This window comes from Zootoca vivipara, chromosome 14 (genome assembly GCF_965207765.1).
Source record: "Zootoca vivipara chromosome 14, rZooViv2.hap1.1, whole genome shotgun sequence".
Classification (NCBI taxonomy): Eukaryota; Metazoa; Chordata; class Lepidosauria; order Squamata; family Lacertidae; genus Zootoca; species Zootoca vivipara.
Genome location: NC_142597.1, coordinates 2,319,221 through 2,336,399, shown reverse-complemented (window position 1 = coordinate 2,336,399; position 17,179 = coordinate 2,319,221). Strand labels below are relative to the sequence as shown.

The window sequence follows — 17,179 nt, the reverse complement described above, 5'->3', positions numbered from 1 at the left end:
TGGCTGGGGAAACCCAGCCAGATGGGTGGGGTATCAATAATAAAAGTATCATGATTGGTCAGAGCACTGTGCTGATAATGGTCGCTGGTTTGATCCTTGCATGGGACAGCTGCATATTGGACTAGATCAGGGGGAGGCAACCGAAGGCCTGTGGGCCGGATGCAGCTCAATTGCCTTCTCAATCCGGCCCGCGGACTGGCCAGAAATCAGCGTGTTTTTATATGAGTAGAATGTGTGCTTTTATTTAAAATACATCTCTGGGTTGTTTGTGGGGCATAGGAATTCATTCATTCCCCTCCCCCCAAAATATAGTCCGGCCCACCACATGGTCTGAGGGATGGTGGACCGGCCCACGGCTGAAAAAGGTTGCTGACCCCTGGACTAGATGATCCTCAGGGTCCCTTCCAACTCCATGATTGTGATATTATTATTATTAACCTTCTCCCCCTCCCTGTGATAACTTTCATTCAGCCCCGGACACCCTGCATAGAGCAAGCAAATTAAAGAATCCATCAATTGGGAGATTCTTCCTGGTGGCAAGGCTACCCCCTTTCTCAGCTGCCCTTTTCTCTAAGGAAAAAAAAATTCTTATGTGCTGTAGCCCCCAAAGGCGTGAAATCAAGGGGGGGGAGGCTTTGTGTTCATGTCCTGCTTATGATATGACCTTCCCAGAGGCAGCTGGCTCTGGAGACTAGATGCCTCCCCTGTTCCAGGAGCAGCAGTTGAACTTGGGGTGGCTGGGGACCCCCTTGCCATCACCATGCCCCTTCCTGACTGCTCTGGAGGCCCATGGGTGCGAGAGAGAGAGGATGCAAGAACTTGGTGCGAGCAGAGTGCTAAGACATTTCCAAGGAGCAGGTAGGCAGAGGATCCCTTTTCTTATGTGTTTTGTGCTGCCTGTAGGTCTTCTCCTGTGCTGAGTTTGCTATGGACAGGTTGTGAAGACGTATGTCTGGCTCATGTGCACATTTATACACGTCCCCATCTGTCTTGTGGCTTCACTGCTTAATTCCTTAAGCACATATAATGCATGTGTTTAAGTAGCAGCATAGTTTGTTGTTTGGCTCACTTTTGGAGTTATCTGCTCTGCCAATTATGGTCCTTGAATATGGTGTGTATATGCTCACAACAACTTTGTATAGTAGGTGAGGCTAGGAGACAGTGACTGGCCCAACGTCACTTTCACAGCTGCATGGAGATTTGAACCCTGGTCCCCCAGGGCCTAATAGAGCACTCTTAACTGCTACACCTGTCTTTCTGCTTTGTAAAATGGGTTAATGCTTTCTAGAAAGACTTCTAAATGCTTAGCTTCTTAACAGCATGCATTATTGTCATGTATGGATTGTGTTAGGTTGATCTGCTGCTGCTGAGATGTACATAACATTGAATGGCCTTTCTTCCCTCGTTCTGTGAGTGTCTCCTCCTCTGTGCTGCCCTGCAGTGACTATGAGGTACCATGTCATGACTTCTTCCAACTGGTAGATTGGGGGGGGGTGGATCCCCCAAGCCAGAAAGCCTGGCTGCTCTTGGCTTCCAGATGTTCACGTCCACAGGCTGAAACCCACAGATTCTGGACTTCAAATAAGATATGTAACATTTACATAAATTTGCATGGTTTATTCTCCTTTTCCCCATAAGAAAAAGAAGGCACACAAAGGGGAGAGGGAACAAGAATATCAGCTGATGTCAAGGAGGGTTGCAGGACTCTTTTAAAATCTTAAAAGATAAAAAATAAATTACAATACCACCAAATTTGTTACAGAATTTTTAAAAAGCACAATAATCTGACTCTATACAAAGGCAGGGCAAGCTTTCAAGTATGACTGGCATGGCTCTGGCTTCCAGGATACCACTGAGGAACAGAAAGCAAACTCTTGTTTCTTAGTCTAGACTGGGGAGAAAGCAGGGCTTGGCAGTCTGCATGCCATTCTGGAAGCCAAGTGCCATGTCGATTATTTGGGAAACGTGGAAATTAGAGCAGCCTTCCCAACATGGTTTTGACTGATGGCAGCTGTAACCCAACACAACTGGAGGGCACCAGGTTGGCAACAGCTGATATAGTGAGTGCTGGAAGAGCTTAAAGTATTGATGCAAACAGGGTTTTTTTTCAGCCGGAACTCAGTTCTGGCCCCTCTCAGGTGGGCGCCATCGCCATTCTAAGAGAACAAGGGAGGCGTTCATGGTGAGTTCTGGTGCCCCCTTTTTTTAAAAATAGCACTGGGTACAAGGAACGGTCTTGCTCAAAACTGTGCAGTTCTAGTTCAGGTGTTCCCGGCTGCTTTAGAGGAGACCCGGATAAGGCTGCAGGGCCAAATTAGCTATTGGAAAAGAATTGATAGGAAATGAAGAGTTCTGACTACCGTAATTTGCTAGGTTGCTCCCTAGGAAGGGAGGAAGGGAGGGACGAGTGCATTTCCTCTCATCTTGTATGGACATGCAGGTTAAGGCACTCATGGAGTTCTTCCTTGGCACTGCCTGGGCGCGGGGGGGGGGGGAGTTTGTTTGGACAAAACGAGAAGCTGGGGCTGACCCAAGCATCACGAGAAGCCTGCAGCAGAGCCAGAGGCAACTCTTAAGCTGGTCTTGCTCTGGGTTCCAAGTTGCCAGAGCAAAAGGATGTCAAAACTCAGCTGGGAAGAGCTTGCTCTGGCAACATCACTTTCTACCCCCCAAAAGGGCAAGAGCCATTTCTACCTGCAAAACATCAAAGAAATGCACAGACACGGCTGGAAAAGGGTTCCTCATCCTCATGGGGTTTCAGCCCCACTGAGGACTAAGATTCTGAACCTAGAAACTGAACCATTGCCACACAGACACCCTTTTCTTAAGGTGAACTGATGTCCTCCTGCTGGGCACCAAATCCAAAGGCTGCTGCACTCGGTGGTGGGGGCAGAAATCAATGGCAGGGCAAGGGAGGAGGAGGAGCCTAAGAAAGGAGGGACATAATTTCACAACAGCTTTCCAAAGGGAAATCAACATTACCCACCCCCAATCACTGTTTAATATAACCCCATATAAAACTGAAGCAGCAGCAATTTTATTGAAGTACCTAAATTGAAATAAATTTTAGAACATAATTTAAAACAAAACAAAAAACCAGCAAAAGTAGCAAAATATATGATTTGTTTTTATAGCAACTGATACCTACCAGCCACTAGTAACTTACTACCAAAGTGATATTAACTCTGGTAAACAGCAATTTTTCTTTAAAAAAAAGACATGTAAATATATATTTCATATTTATACATTTTGCAGCTATGTACATAAAATTGTTTAATTAAAAAAAAAAAGACCCGAGCACTGGCTTTGTTGGGCTGCATCCTCTCTGTTTCGCGTCAAGTGCTGTGAAGATACCCCAGGCCTTGGGGTACCCGGTCATTTCCCAAGTTTGGTCAACAAAGCACAAACCACGGCTGTGCCCTATACCTATTTTCCTGGGAGGAAGTCCTGCTGGGGCTAGGGGGGGCTTGGTCCCAGCATAAGCATGCATAGGACTGCTCTGCAGGAATACCGGAATTAGGAAGCCACCCTGACTGGTATCACAGGTGGCAGCAGGCCCTCCAGCCACAGAATTTAAGACTTTCCAGTTGACAGCTGAATCCAGAGTGTCCTTGTGCCACAGGCTTTGCACTTCAGGCTTTGCTGTCAGCGTCTTGGGCTGTTAAGAGGTTTTGTTGCTTGCATTTGGAAGTAAAGAGAGCAGAAAATGCCCACTCTCTTCCAAGGAATGTTGTTCTCCCCAGAGTCCTTTTCAGAGAAGTGGCAGCATGTTGCTATTGAAGCCCAGGTGTCTGGCTCTGCCTTTTTATTTTGTCACTGGCCAAAAGAGGGGTAGGGGACGTAGTTCAACTTAAGTTCATGGGAAATATTCAAGCACAGATTCCCTGTGAGCTCCTCTTGCAATAATGGCAGCTTTGAGAAGAAGGGAGTGGTGTGGGTTTGGTTATTCAAAATGGAGTCTCTGCAGATCATGACTATGGCAGCTGGAAGGGGGCTGATGGCTGCCCCATGTGGTGCTCCACCACCAGTCCAGCTGGAAGCGAAGTGCGCGCGCACACACACACACTCACACACACACTCCTCAACACATGCACACAAACACTTGTGTACATGGAAGGTTCACAAATGTCCCACAGAAGTTGCAGTCTCAGCGCCTTTTGAGTCCTCCATTGGCAAGCTGAGGTGGGTGCTTGGGAAGGCAAGGTTCATCGGGGAGGGGATCATGGGAAAACACAGAGTCCTCTCCTGAAGAGCAGGTGGAGCTGCGGGTGTCTGGAAAACTAGGAGAATACTGATCCAATGGTATGGAAAGGTCCAGGTATTCCTAGAGGGAAGGAAAGAGCCATGAAGACTTAAGCACTGGCCATCCCAGGGACTGGAGGGGAGGGGAGCCCCAAGAGACAAATGGTAGTAAAAAGAAAAAGGGACATTAAAGCAACAGTGAATCACTTCACCCCAAATTTCCCCCCACCCAGGGAAAATTGGGCCTATCAGAACAAAGGTATCAAAATGGTGTGTGCTCCAGTGACTCTCCCAAAGTAACCCTGGAATGAGTTGCAGCGCTCAACACCAGGAGCCAAAGCCAGACAGAAGACTGGTAGGCCCCCAGGGGACTCAAAGCATAGAGCTTTGAACCAATGGTTAGTCCAGGAAGCAGCTCCCTGCAACCTTGCAGACAGACAGAATGACACCCAGGAGCATACAGTCTTTGGAAAAGGATGTATTTTACCTGGTTAGAGGTCATGGCCACTATCCTGTCTAAGTCTTCGACCAGTTGCTTAAATGTGGGTCTCTGGGAGGGAACAGCATGCCAGCAATCTCTCATCATCATGTACCTTTACAGAGAGAATAAAAGAACCGGATGAAAAATGTTTAGCACAGAGTTGCAGGACACATAACAGAACATGGACAAGCCCATGAAACAGGTATTTTATAAACAGGTTCAACAAAAGCAACAGATTCCATCAAAGCCATGAAGCTAAGGGAGTCTCTGAATATCAGATTTGGTGGGCAGGGAGCATAAGAAGACAATCACCCCCAGGTGATGCCAGGGGGTGGCCCATAGGCAGGGAATGCTCTCTACATCCCTAAGGCCACCAGCTGCTCAGGGCACCAACTGAGAGGGAAGGACAGCCCTTTGGTGTTTTGCAAAACCAGCAACTGTAGCTCATTAATCCGCAAGATCAAAGCAGAGCATATGCAAGAAGGGCCCATGCATTTTGTGATTGCATGCAATTTTTGGGATGCAACTGTATTTTGAAGTTTTAGACTGCAGTTCAGCTGTGTGTTGATGTTATTTGACATTAATTTTACATATTTTGAAAAAAATAATAATGGAGAGAATGGAAGGTGAAACTTGAGTAGAGTTGGTAAGAATTAAATGAATGCTTCTGTTTCCATGGGAAATAACCTGTGTCTGTGTCTGTGTGAAGGGTGTGAGTTTTTTGCTGGTCTGACAGCTTCCACTAATGGAATGCAATCCCCAAGAGCTTTCCACCAGGGTGATGTGGCCCTTGGCTCCAAAAATATTCCTGCAGACTTCTCTGGGGCACTTGGTTTGCCTCTGTTGGAAAGAGGTTGTTCAGTGAGATGAAATCTCACTCAGCGCAGGAACTAACCCAGTCTCAGCACTTTCTCCTGACACCCTTCTCCATCCCACCTGCAGATGTTTTGGACAACAAGTTGTGGTGGTGGGGGGGATGGGAGTCCAAAGCATCATCTGGAGGGCACCAGGTTGGCCAAGGCTACCCTGACAATTGCACCTTACTGAATTTGCAAACACTCCATGATCTTCCTGAGATCATAAATCCTTACAACAATCATACGAAGAATGTTTCAGATTGAAGATTTGTTCTGGGCACCACAGTTCAAGAAGGATACTGACAAGCTGGAACGTGTCCAGAGGAGGGCAACCAAAATGGTCAAAGGCCTGGAAACAATGCCTTATGAGGAACGGCTTAGGGAGCTGGGTATGTTTAGCCTGGAGAAGAGAAGGTTAAGGGGTGATATGATAGCCATGTTCAAATATATAAAAGGATGTCATATAGAAGAGGGAGAAGGATTTTTTTCTGCTGCTCCAGAGAAGCGGACACGGAACATTGGATTCAAGCTACAAGAAAGAAGATTCCACCTAAACATTAGGAAGAACTTCCTGACAGTAAGAGCTGTTCGACAGTGGAATTTGCTGCCAAGGAGTGTGGTGGAGTCTCCTTTGGAGGTCTTTAAGCGGAGGCTTGACAGCCATATGTCAGGAATGCTTTGAATCATAGAATCATAGAATCATAGAATAGAATCATAGAATCATAGAGTTGGAAGAGACCACAAGGGCCATCCAGTCCAACCCCCTGCCAAGCAGGAAACACCATCAAAGCATTCCTGACAGATGGCTGTCAAGCCTCTGCTTAAAGACCTCCAAAGAAGGAGACTCCACCACACTTTGATGGTGTTCCTGCTTGGCAGGGGGTTGGACTGGATGGCCCTTGTGGTCTCTTCCAACTCTCTGATTCTATGAAGCTGAGACAAAATGACAAATCACATAGAACCTTGAAACCAAGTCCTCCACCCCAATCTAATTGCAGGTAGGTACCAGTAGCCGTGTTGGTCTACCGTAGTGGAAACAAAATAAAAAAAATTCCTTCCAGGAGCACCTTAGAGACCAACTAAGTTTGTCATAAGTATGAGCTTTTATCTGCTAAGAGTCAAATGAACCAATGACTGTTGATGAATATTTTGCAAGGCACTGAAGGCAAATCTAATTTCTGCTATTAACATGCAGACTAATGCGAAAGGACTGCATGTTTGATAGCAATTTAGTACGAAGCAGGGTCTGGATCTTTCAGCTGGGCTTTCTCAGCATGCTAACCAAGGGAACCACGATACCAGAATTTGAGCCTGCAGCAACACTTGCTCACTACACTTTGTGTAAGCCGCTTCTTAGGTCTGAGCACCAAAATCCTCATTATGTGGCGAAGGAGGGAGGTGGATCTGTTGAAAGCAGCCACTGGTCAGGCTGGCTAGAACAAACTGGGAGGGGACTGAGAGTTGCTCAAGACAAAAGACCGAGTTACCCGCCCCCCCTCCTCCCCCAATTTGGGATATTCTCCTGCTGAGAAAAACAAAAATATAAAGGAAATGAAGTCTGGGTTTCTTATCACGCAGAGCTTTCAGCAGGGCTGGGAAAATAACGCTGAATTCCTGCCAGTGCTCATACTATGCATCTGCCAGCCAGCGGGGGTTCTGTTCTGCTGTGCCAGGGCTGCTGCTCTCGGTGGGGCTCTGCACGCTTGGCAAGGAAAACCATCTCTGGGAACTCATCTCATAGGAACAGGCTGACCTTGGGATTCAGTCACCACCTAACAGACAGAATTGCTCAAAGCACCCCTCTTTCCTTTGGCTCCCACTTGCAAGCCACTCTGCTTCAGATGCCCTCGCATGGCAAGTACAAATATCTGGATGAACAGAGACTCCACGGCTGCAGCCCCAAGGCTACGGAAGGGCCTCCAGCAAGAGGCCTCATGGCATCAACTCTCTTCCTTCCCTCTGGGAGGGAAAAGCATGAGCCTGACTTGCTTGGCATTTGGCTTGGAGGAGAAGGGAACCCAGGATTCGCAGCTCTAATGGCCAGGGTCAGAGGCAAGGCTTCTGTGAATATGGCAAGTGGGGAGAATGTCGTGAGAAACAGGGTGCTAGACTAGATGGCATTTGGTCTCATCCAAGGGGACTTTCCAACATTTTATCTGTTGTGTTTAGGGATCACTTGGATATACGCTGTGTCGATTTGAAATGCCAGTATTGTTGCTGTTGCATTTATTTCAAGGAAGTATTTGATTTTTATTTAACCCAAGCTGTAAACAAACAAACAAACAAACAAACAAACAAACAAACAAACAAACAAACAAACAATGCTGAAACAGGGATAGCCCCTAACATAACCACTGAAGATTAGATCACATGTAATCTCCTCCAGGATTTCTGTTCACCTGGCAGTTTTTGGGGAAGGGCCATAGCTGGTATCTCCAGGGTGGGCTCGGCAACCTGCCCCCTCCCGTCTGAAATCCTGGAGAGCTGCTGCCAGTCAGTGTAGACAATACTGAGCTAGATGGTCTGGTATAGCTCAGTCAGTAGAGCACGAGACTCTTAATCTCAGGGTCAAGCCCCACATTGGGCAGGACGATTCCTGCAATGCAGGTGGTTGGACTAGATGACCCTTAGGGTTCTTCCAACTCTGTGATTCTATGACTCAGTATAAGGCAACTTCCCATGCTCCTATGCTTCCACAGAGACCATAAGGGGCTGATCCTTGACAAAGCAGAATTCTTGTTGAAGCTTTCTGAACCATTTTGCAGGTAAGGTATTTTTAGACTCTGGATTTAATGGTCCTACATGGCATTCCTCTTTAGGGGGTAATGGGTATTACTTCATTGGCTTCAAAATATAGCAAGTCAGCCCTGGTATGTTTGGAGCACCTCCCACTCATTCTGCCCCAAAGTCCTGTCCGGACAGCACCACTATCAGAGCTGCGATCACTTGAGAGTCTCTCCGCCCAAAGCAGGAATAGCCTTTGAGCCAGGAAAGGGCTAAGAGCTGCAAGGTAAAGGGACCCCTGACCGCTAGGTCCAGTCGTGACCGACTCTGGGGTTGCAGCGCTCATCTCGCATTATTGGCCAAGGGAGCCGGCATACAGCTTCCAGGTCATGTGGCCAGCATGACAAAGCCGCTTCTGGCGAACCAGAGCAGCGCACGGAAACGCCGTTTACCTTCCCGCTGGAGCGGTACCTATTTATCTACTTGCACTTTGACATGCTTTCGAACTGCTAGGTTGGCAGGAGCTGGGACTGAGCAACGGGAGCTCATCCCGTTGCGGGGATTCAAACCACCGACCTTCTGATCAGCAAGCCCAGGCTCTGTGGTTTAATCCACAGCAACACCCGCATCCCAAGAGCTGTAGAAATGGCAAATAAAATAAAATAAACACCCCACAAAACCCAATGTACACGATATTGGCCTCATGCTGTGCTTTCAACACTTTTAACAAGAACTGAAGACAATCATAAACTCATAGAGTTGGAAGAAATCATAAGGGCCATCCAGTCCAACCCCCGGCCAAGCAGGAAACACCATCAAAGCATTCCTGACAGATGGCTGTCAAGCCTCTGCTTAAAGACCTCCAAAGAAGGAGACTCCACCACACTCCTTGGCAGCAAATCCCACTGTCGAACAGCTCTTACTGTCAGGATGTTCTTCCTAATGTTTAGGTGGAATCTTCTTTCTTGTAGCTTGAATCCATTGCTCCGTGTCTGCTTCTCTGGAGCAGCAGAAAACAACCCTTCCCCCTCCTCTATATGGCATCCTTTAATATTTGAACATTGTAGTATTACAGAGCGGAATACAGTGGTACTATTACTTCCCTTGATCTAGATGCTATACTCCTATTGATGCAGCCCAGAATTGCATTGGCTTTTTTAGCTGCTGCATCACACTGCTGACTCATGTCAAGTTTGTAGTCTACCAAGACTCCTAGATCCTTTTCACATGTACTGCTCTCAAGCCAGGTGTCACCCATCCTGTATTTGTGCCTTTCATTTTTTGCCCAAGTGTACTACTTTACGTTTCTCCCTGTTAAAAATTCATCTTGTTTGCTTTGGCCCAGTTCTCTGATCTGTTAAGGTCATTTTGAAGTGTGATCCTGTCCTCTGGGGTATTAGCCACCCCTCCCAATTTGGTGTCATCTGCAAACTTGCTCAGGATGCCCTCAAGCCCATCAACCAAGTCATTGATAAAGATGTTGAATAAGACTGGGCCAAGGGCTGGAAGAAGCCCACCTGTGCTCCTTGTGTGATTCCAGTACAATGCCTGCCACTCAGCCCCCTGGAAAAGAACCAGGAGGCGACACTCACAGCTCATTGGTGCAGTTGCTGGGCTTGTCCATTCGGTGACCCTCTTTCAGCAGCTTGAAGAGCTCTTCCACTGGCACTCCTGGGTATGGCGATCCACCCAGCGTGAAGATCTCCCACAGCAGAACCCCGAAGGACCACCTGGCCAAAGAGCAGAGACACAGTGTGTTGAAATGCGGCCTCCCACCCAACTCACCCGCCCAGTCCCCATGGGGTTCTTCACAACATCTGTGTGGCAGGGAAGCAGGGCACCCCCTTCTGATGTGACACCTCTTGTGCAGGGGGGTGGCACATGCAGCCTGGCTCAGCTCATCCAGCTCTGACCTCTCTCTCAAGGGCATGGGGGAGGGAGGCTTGGGGAGACACCAGGACGTGAGAGTTTCCTTCTTCTGCAAATGGTCTCCAGCTTGCGTTCGGATTTTTGTAGCTTTTTTTCTTTTCTTTAAAGATACGTACAGGTATTTTAAAAATGTGTTTTTCCAACCCCCACCCCCCAAACTCTCGCCTATGACCTCATCTCTCCTCACAGTGCTATTTCTTTTATGGTTTTTATTCTTTAAGTTACAAGGTTTGGATAATGATTGGAGAGCCATGGCCAGACAGTGTAGCTAGTATAGCGCTGACTCAGAATAAAGAAACTTCCTTCATTCTAAATTGAGCATCATGTGCACATCAGGAGTCACAGGAGTAGCAGAGCAGTTTGGTTACGCTTGCTTGGCTGAGAAGGAAAAACTAATTAGCATTTCCTTAAGCAAAGATGACCCACATCTGATCTATTTCACCTTTGGGAATAGTATCCAGCACACTGGGCTCAGTTGGAGATGCCAGGAGGCTTAAGGTGTGTTGTTTGCATACCAAGGTTGTGTGTGAATTGGACCATAAGCAAAGACACACTCCTTGGAGGAGCCATGAGCACAAGGAGCCATTCAGGAGTGGGTTGCCAGAGCAGTCGGTGTCTTGGAGCCATGGGTGTACCCAGCACGGGGCAGGGGGGGCCACCTGCCCCCCCCAGAAGCAAAGAAGGGAGAGCACAGCACGACAGGCAGGGACGCTGCCAGCTGTGCTCCGCCTCAGCCTGCTCGGCCGAAGCAAAACGGTGGCAGCGAAGCTGCTTCTGTCAAGGGAAACCTGGACCTGGACCTGGGCTAACTTCAGCCCACACTCCTTCAAGTCACAGCGAGCACAGCACAGAAAGTGCTGCCCCACAATGCTCTGCGGCACTTCATTTGCAAATGAGGTGCCGCGGAGCATTGTGGGGCAGCACTTTCTATGCTGTGCTCGCTGTGACTTGAAGGAGTGTGGGCTGAAGTTAGCCCAGGTCCAGGTCCAGGTCTAGGTTTCTCTCGACAGAGGCAGCTTCGCTGCTGCTGCCTTGTTTTAGTCACCGCTGCCGGTAAAGGAGCGGGCGAGGCAGAAGCACAAGCGCAGGTGGCTCCGTGTAAGTGACTTCTGCCTCGGCAATGGCTGGAAATGGCCCCCTCCCCTCTGGGGTGTGTGGACATTGACCACGCCTCCTGGGGGATCCCAGCCACGTCATCGCCAGCTAGCCAATTGGGTGGCTGGGGATGGGGTGTGTGGCTGGTGTGCCCCCCCCCCCAGTTTTGATCCTGGGTACGCCCATGCTTGGAGCTCAACTGTAAATACTGTGAAACCAAAAGTGACATTTAACAGGTTGAAGGCAAAGCAGCACAGTGCTCTTTCCCCAATCCTTCCACCCCTTGAGGTCTGAGCAGATGGCTAGCAGGAGCAGAGGCTTCAGGGTTGGGGCAGAACCCTTGCCTTCCAGGCAGGAGGTCCTTCTTTCAATTCCTGGCATCTCCAGTCTGAGAAAAGATCGCATGGTTCTTTGCCTGAGCTATGCCAGACAGGATAATCTGGATGGATCCATGGACTGTCTCAGGTTAAGTCCGTATCCAAAGTAGCCAAGAGATACTCACACGTCACTCTGATGCGTGTAGATCCTGTCAAATAAAGCCTCGGGGGCCATCCACTTGACTGGCAAGCGGCCCTAGGAAATAGGAAAGAGAGCCGTATCAGCCGAAAGTTGTGGGAAGGAGAGAAAGGCCAGGGTCTGTGTGCGTGAATAATGCAAGTAATAATAAAGGAAGGGCCACACAATATGGAGGTGTTGTGTTGCTATGAATTTAGTTGGACTGGTCACGTTGTGTGGATGCCTGATGATCGTCTTCCAAAGCAACTACTCCATTCTGAACTTAAAAATGGAAAGCGCAATGCTGGTGGTCAACAAAAGAGGTTCAAAGATTATCTCAAGGCAAATCTAAAAAAATGTAGTATAAACACTGACAACTGGGAAACACTGGCCTGCGAGTGCTCCAGTTGGAGAACAGCCTTTACCAAAGGTGTCATGGGCTTTGAAGAAGCTCGAACTCAGGACAAATGGGAGAAATGTGCTAAGAGGAAGACACGCTTGGCAAATCCACACCGTGATCAACTCCCGCCCGGAAACCAATATCCCCATTGTGGAAGGACGTGTGGATCCAGAATTGGCCTCCACAGTCACTTACAGACTCACTGTTAAGACCGTGTTCATGGAAGACCACCTTCCTCGGTTACAAGGGATCGCCAAAGAAGAAGGAAGTAGAAGAATTTAGCAGGGTTTGCCCTGTGCTGCAGGACTGTCCCACTATCCTATTACAGTGGAACCCCTACTTACGAATGACTCTACTTACAAATTTTTCTACTTACGGAGACAAAAAAATAGTTTAAAATCATAGAATCATAGAATCATAGAGTTGGAAGAGACCACAAGGGCCATCCAGTCCAACCCCCTGCCAAGCAGGAAACACCATCAAAGCATTCCTGACAGATGGCTGTCAAGCCTCTGCTTAAAGACCTCCAAAGAAGGAGACTCCACCACACTCCTTGGCAGCAAATTCCACTGCCGAACAGCTCTTACTGTCAGGAAGTTCTTCCTAATGTTTAGGTGGAATCTTCCTTCTTGTAGTTTGAATCCGTTGCTCCGTGTCCGCTTCTCTGGAGCAGCAGAAAACAACCTTTCTCCCTCCTCTATATGACATCCTTTTATATATTTGAACATGGTTATCATATCACCCCTTAACCTTCTCTTCTCCAGGCTAAACATACCCAGCTCCCTAAGCCGTTCCTCATAAGGCATCGTTTCCAGGCCTTTGACCATTTTGGTTGCCCTCTTCTGGACACGTTCCAGCTTATCAGTATCCTTCTTGAACTGTGGTGCCCAGAACTGGACACAGTACTCCAGGTGAGGTCTGACCAGAGCAGAATACAGTGGTACTATTACTTCCCTTGATCTAGATGCTATACTCCTATTGATGCAGCCCAGAATTGCATTGGCTTTTTTAGCTGCTGCATCACACTGTTGACTCATGTCAAGTTTGTGGTCTACCAAGACTCCTAGGTCCTTTTCGCATGTACTGCTCTCAAGCCAGGTGTCTCCCATCCTGTATTTGTGCCTTTCATTTTTTTTGCCCAAGTGTAGTACTTTACATTTCTCCTTGTTAAAATTCATCTTGTTTGCTTTGGCCCAGTTGTCTAATCTGTTAAGGTCATTCTGAAGTGTGATCCTGTCCTCTGGGGTGTTAGCCACCCCTCCCAATTTGGTGTCATCTGCAAACTTGCTCAGGATGCCCTCAAGCCCATCATCCAAGTCATTGATAAAGATGTTGAACAAGACTGGGCCCAAGACAGAACCCTGTGGCACCCCACTAGTCACTTCTCTCCAGGATGAGGAGGAGCCATTGATGAGCACCCTTTGGGTTCGGTCAGTCAGCCAGTTACAAATCCACTGAATGGTAGCATTGTCTAGCCCGCATTTTACCAGCTTCTTTACAAGAATATCATGGGGCACCTTGTCAAAGGCCTTGCTGAAATCAAGATAGGCTACATCCACAGCGTTCCCTTCATCTACCAGGCTTGTAATTCTGTCAAAAAATGAGATCAGATTAGTCTGACATGACTTATTTTTCAGGAACCCATGCTGACTTTTAGTGATCACAGAGTTTCTTTCTAGGTGCTCACAGACTGCATGCTTATGAAATTTTCGACATCCGAATGGCCTCGCTGCCCTGTGCTTGCCACCGCCGCTGGATCGGGCCCTCGCCACCGGCACCACTGCTGTGAGGCCGGTAGACCGGCCTCGCGGGATCGGGGCCTCGCCGTCGCCGCCCCTGCGAGGCCGCCTCTCCTGCCCTCGGCTTCTTCACTCAGAGCGCAGCCGGAGCCACCATGCGGAGGAAGCTCCCCCCGCCCCTCACCGCCCGCAATGTGTCCGTGCGAGCCCAAGTCCCACACGGCCGCCCGCGGGTGCTCTGGCTCAGCCTCCAACGTCGCCAGGACTGCAACTCCCATCACCCCGCTGGGAGAGGTGGCGGCTGGGAGAGGTACCTCCCGCAGCCCCTCCAGCTGCTGATCCGGCCATCGGGCCCATCGCCGCCACAACCACCGGCCTCCCGCCGGCCTCCCACCTGTGGATCCGGCCATAGGGCAGGATTGGGCCCATCGCTGCCTCCAGCCGGCCTTTAAAGTGCCTTTTTTTTAAAGGCCCCGGAACGATTTAATCCATTCCCAATGCATTCCTATGGGAAACATCGTTTTGACTTACGAATGTTTCTACTTACGAATGTGCATTTGGAACGGATTAAATTGGTAAGTAGAGGTTCCACTGTATTAGAGTCCACTGATTATATTTGGGGGAGCTGATTGACTGTCAGTTTTTAGGTTAGGAAGGAAACTTCTCCCAGCACAAAAGTGTCTGGAGATCTGGAAAGACCTTTCAGTTTTCCCTTGAAGTATGTGCATTGTTAGATGCAGAAGAGTTTATTTCTCATGATATTGCACCGTAGCAAAACTATATATATATATATATATATATATATATATATATATATATATAATCACTTCTGAAAAACAAAATCAAACATATGCACAGCTTTAAATAAGGGTGTGAGCTGGAAGCGTCCAGTGTAGTTTTGACATTTCTACTTCTAGCAAAAACTGCTGTTTAAATCTTGTTTTCCTTATATATAGGCCATTATAACAAATATGGCAAGCACCCCACAATCTCAAAATCAACTATGCAATGTTGAAAAGTGACTATACACAAGCAGCAATAGTGCTCTCCTAATTGGAGACTCGAGGTTGTTGTTGGTTTTTTAAATTGGGTTTTATAAACCAGAATAATGTTTTAAAATCCTTCCATAATCATTAATCAGTTTAAACATATAATGCCAAACTTGCTACACCCAATATGCCAGCAAGTTTGGAAAACTCAGCAATGGCCAGAGGATTGGAGAAGATCAGTCTACATCCCAATCCCAAAGAAGGGCAGTGCGAAAGAATGCTCCAACTACCGCACAATTGCGCTCATTTCACACGCTAGCAAGGTTATGCTTAAAATTCTACAAGGCAGGCTTAGGCAGTATGTGGACCGAGAACTCCCAGAAGTGCAAGCTGGATTTCGAAAGGGCAGAGGAACCAGAGACCAAATAGCAAACATGCGCTGGATTATGGAGAAAGCTAGAGAGTTCCAGAAAAACGTCTACTTCTGCTTCATTGACTATGCAAAAACCTTTGACTGTGTTGACCACAGCAAACTATGGCAAGTTCTTAAAGAAATGGGAGTGCCTGATCACCTCATCTGTCTCCTGAGAAATCTCTATGTGGGACAAGAAGCTACAGTTAGAACTGGATATGGAACAACTGATTGGTTCAAAATTGGGAAAGGCGTACGACAAGGCTGTATATTGTCTCCCTGCTTATTTAACTTATATGCAGAATTCATCATGCGAAAGGCTGGACTAGATGAATCCCAAGCCGGAATTAAGATTGCCGGAAGAAATATCAACAACCTCAGATATGCAGATGACACAACCTTGATGGCAGAAAGTGAGGAGGAATTAAAGAACCTTTTGTTGAGGGTGAAAGAGGAGAGCGCAAAATATGGTCTGATGCTCAACATAAAAAAAACCAAGATCATGGCCACTGGTCCCATCACCTCCTGGCAAATAGAAGGGGAAGAAATGGAGGCAGTGAGAGATTTTACATTCTTGGGCTTCATGATCACTGCAGATGGTGACAGCAGTCATGGAATTAAAAGACGCCTGCTTCTTGGGAGAAAAGCAATGACAAACCTAGACAGCATCTTAAAAAGCAGAGACATCACCTTGCCGACAAAGGTTCGTATAGTTAAAGCTATGGTTTTCCCAGTAGTGATGTATGGAAGTGAGAGCTGGACCATAAAGAAGGCTGATTGCCGAAGAATTGATGCTTTTGAATTATGGTGCTGGAGGAGACTCTTGAGAGTCCCATGGACTGCAAGAAGATCAAACCTATCCATTCTTAAGGAAATCAGCCGAGTGCTCACTGGAAGGACAGATCCTGAAGCTGAGGCTCCAATACTTTGGCCACCTCATGAGAAGAGAAGACTCCCTGGAAAAGACCCTGATGTTGGGAAAGATTGAGGGCACTAGGAGAAGGGGACGACAGAGGACGAGATGGTTGGACAGTGTTCTCGAAGCTACAAACATGAGTTTGACCAAACTGCGGAAGCCAGTGGAAGACAGGAGTGCCTGGCGTGCTATGGTCCATGGGGTCACAAAGAGTTGGACATGACTAAACGACTAAACAAGAACAACAACAACAACTATGGGGCAGCCCTTTACATCAGATTCCATGAATACATCTTTCAATCCATCTTAATATGGTTTAAGGCCAGCCAAGTATGCAGGAGAAAACCCTCAAGATTGAATTAAAGCCTCTGCTTCCCCCCACAAAGTATCTCTTTTCCATGTTGCATTTTGAAATTTGCTCTTGAATTTCAATGTGTGATCTCAAGCTGGGGTTGCCTTCATGGTGCCCATAGGTGCAAATGCATTGTTGATATCTTCTTCTGGTGCCCACAAAGTCTCTGAGACTCCCCCCCCCCGGCTTCTTGGCCATGAGGCAACGTGGTGGAGTCTCCTTCTTTGGAGGTCTTTAAGCAGAGGCTTGACAGGCATATGTCAAGAATGCTTTGATGGTGTTTCCTGCTTGGCAGGGGGTTGGACTGGATGGCCCTTGTGGTCTCTTCCAACTCTATGATTCTATGAGATGTCCTCACCTCATTCTCTAGCCAAAGTTAATTGTGTGGAGAAAGGAATGCCTGAAGTGGTACACAATCTGCCCACCAGATAGAGGCCAGGCCCAAACGTAAACCTCCTCAGCTTCAGAAAGGTTTCTGGACAGTACCACATACATGACATCCACACCTTTTATGTGCAGAATATAATGATGAAAATAACCAGTATTTT

At 47.7% G+C, this 17,179-nt stretch overlaps 1 protein-coding gene across 10 annotated transcripts in view; it reads right to left on the bottom strand.

Moving 5' to 3' along the window:
* Positions 1-1,602: 1,602 nt before the first annotated feature.
* Positions 1,603-17,179, bottom strand: part of FGFR1 (fibroblast growth factor receptor 1) — a 100,141-nt gene continuing 84,564 nt past the window's right edge. For 9 of the 10 annotated variants that reach the window (XM_088657717.1, XM_035139887.3, XM_088657719.1 and 6 more), the window contains 4 exons: positions 11,831-11,901; positions 9,897-10,034; positions 4,730-4,835; positions 1,603-4,324 (listed from right to left, as the gene is read on the bottom strand). In XM_088657717.1, the coding sequence (XP_088513843.1) occupies positions 4,148-4,324; positions 4,730-4,835; positions 9,897-10,034; positions 11,831-11,901 (492 nt within the window). In that variant the 3' untranslated portion in view covers positions 1,603-4,147. The remainder of the gene's footprint in view (positions 4,325-4,729; positions 4,836-9,896; positions 10,035-11,830; positions 11,902-17,179) is intronic. The other variant, XM_060283074.2, reaches the window with a different exon arrangement.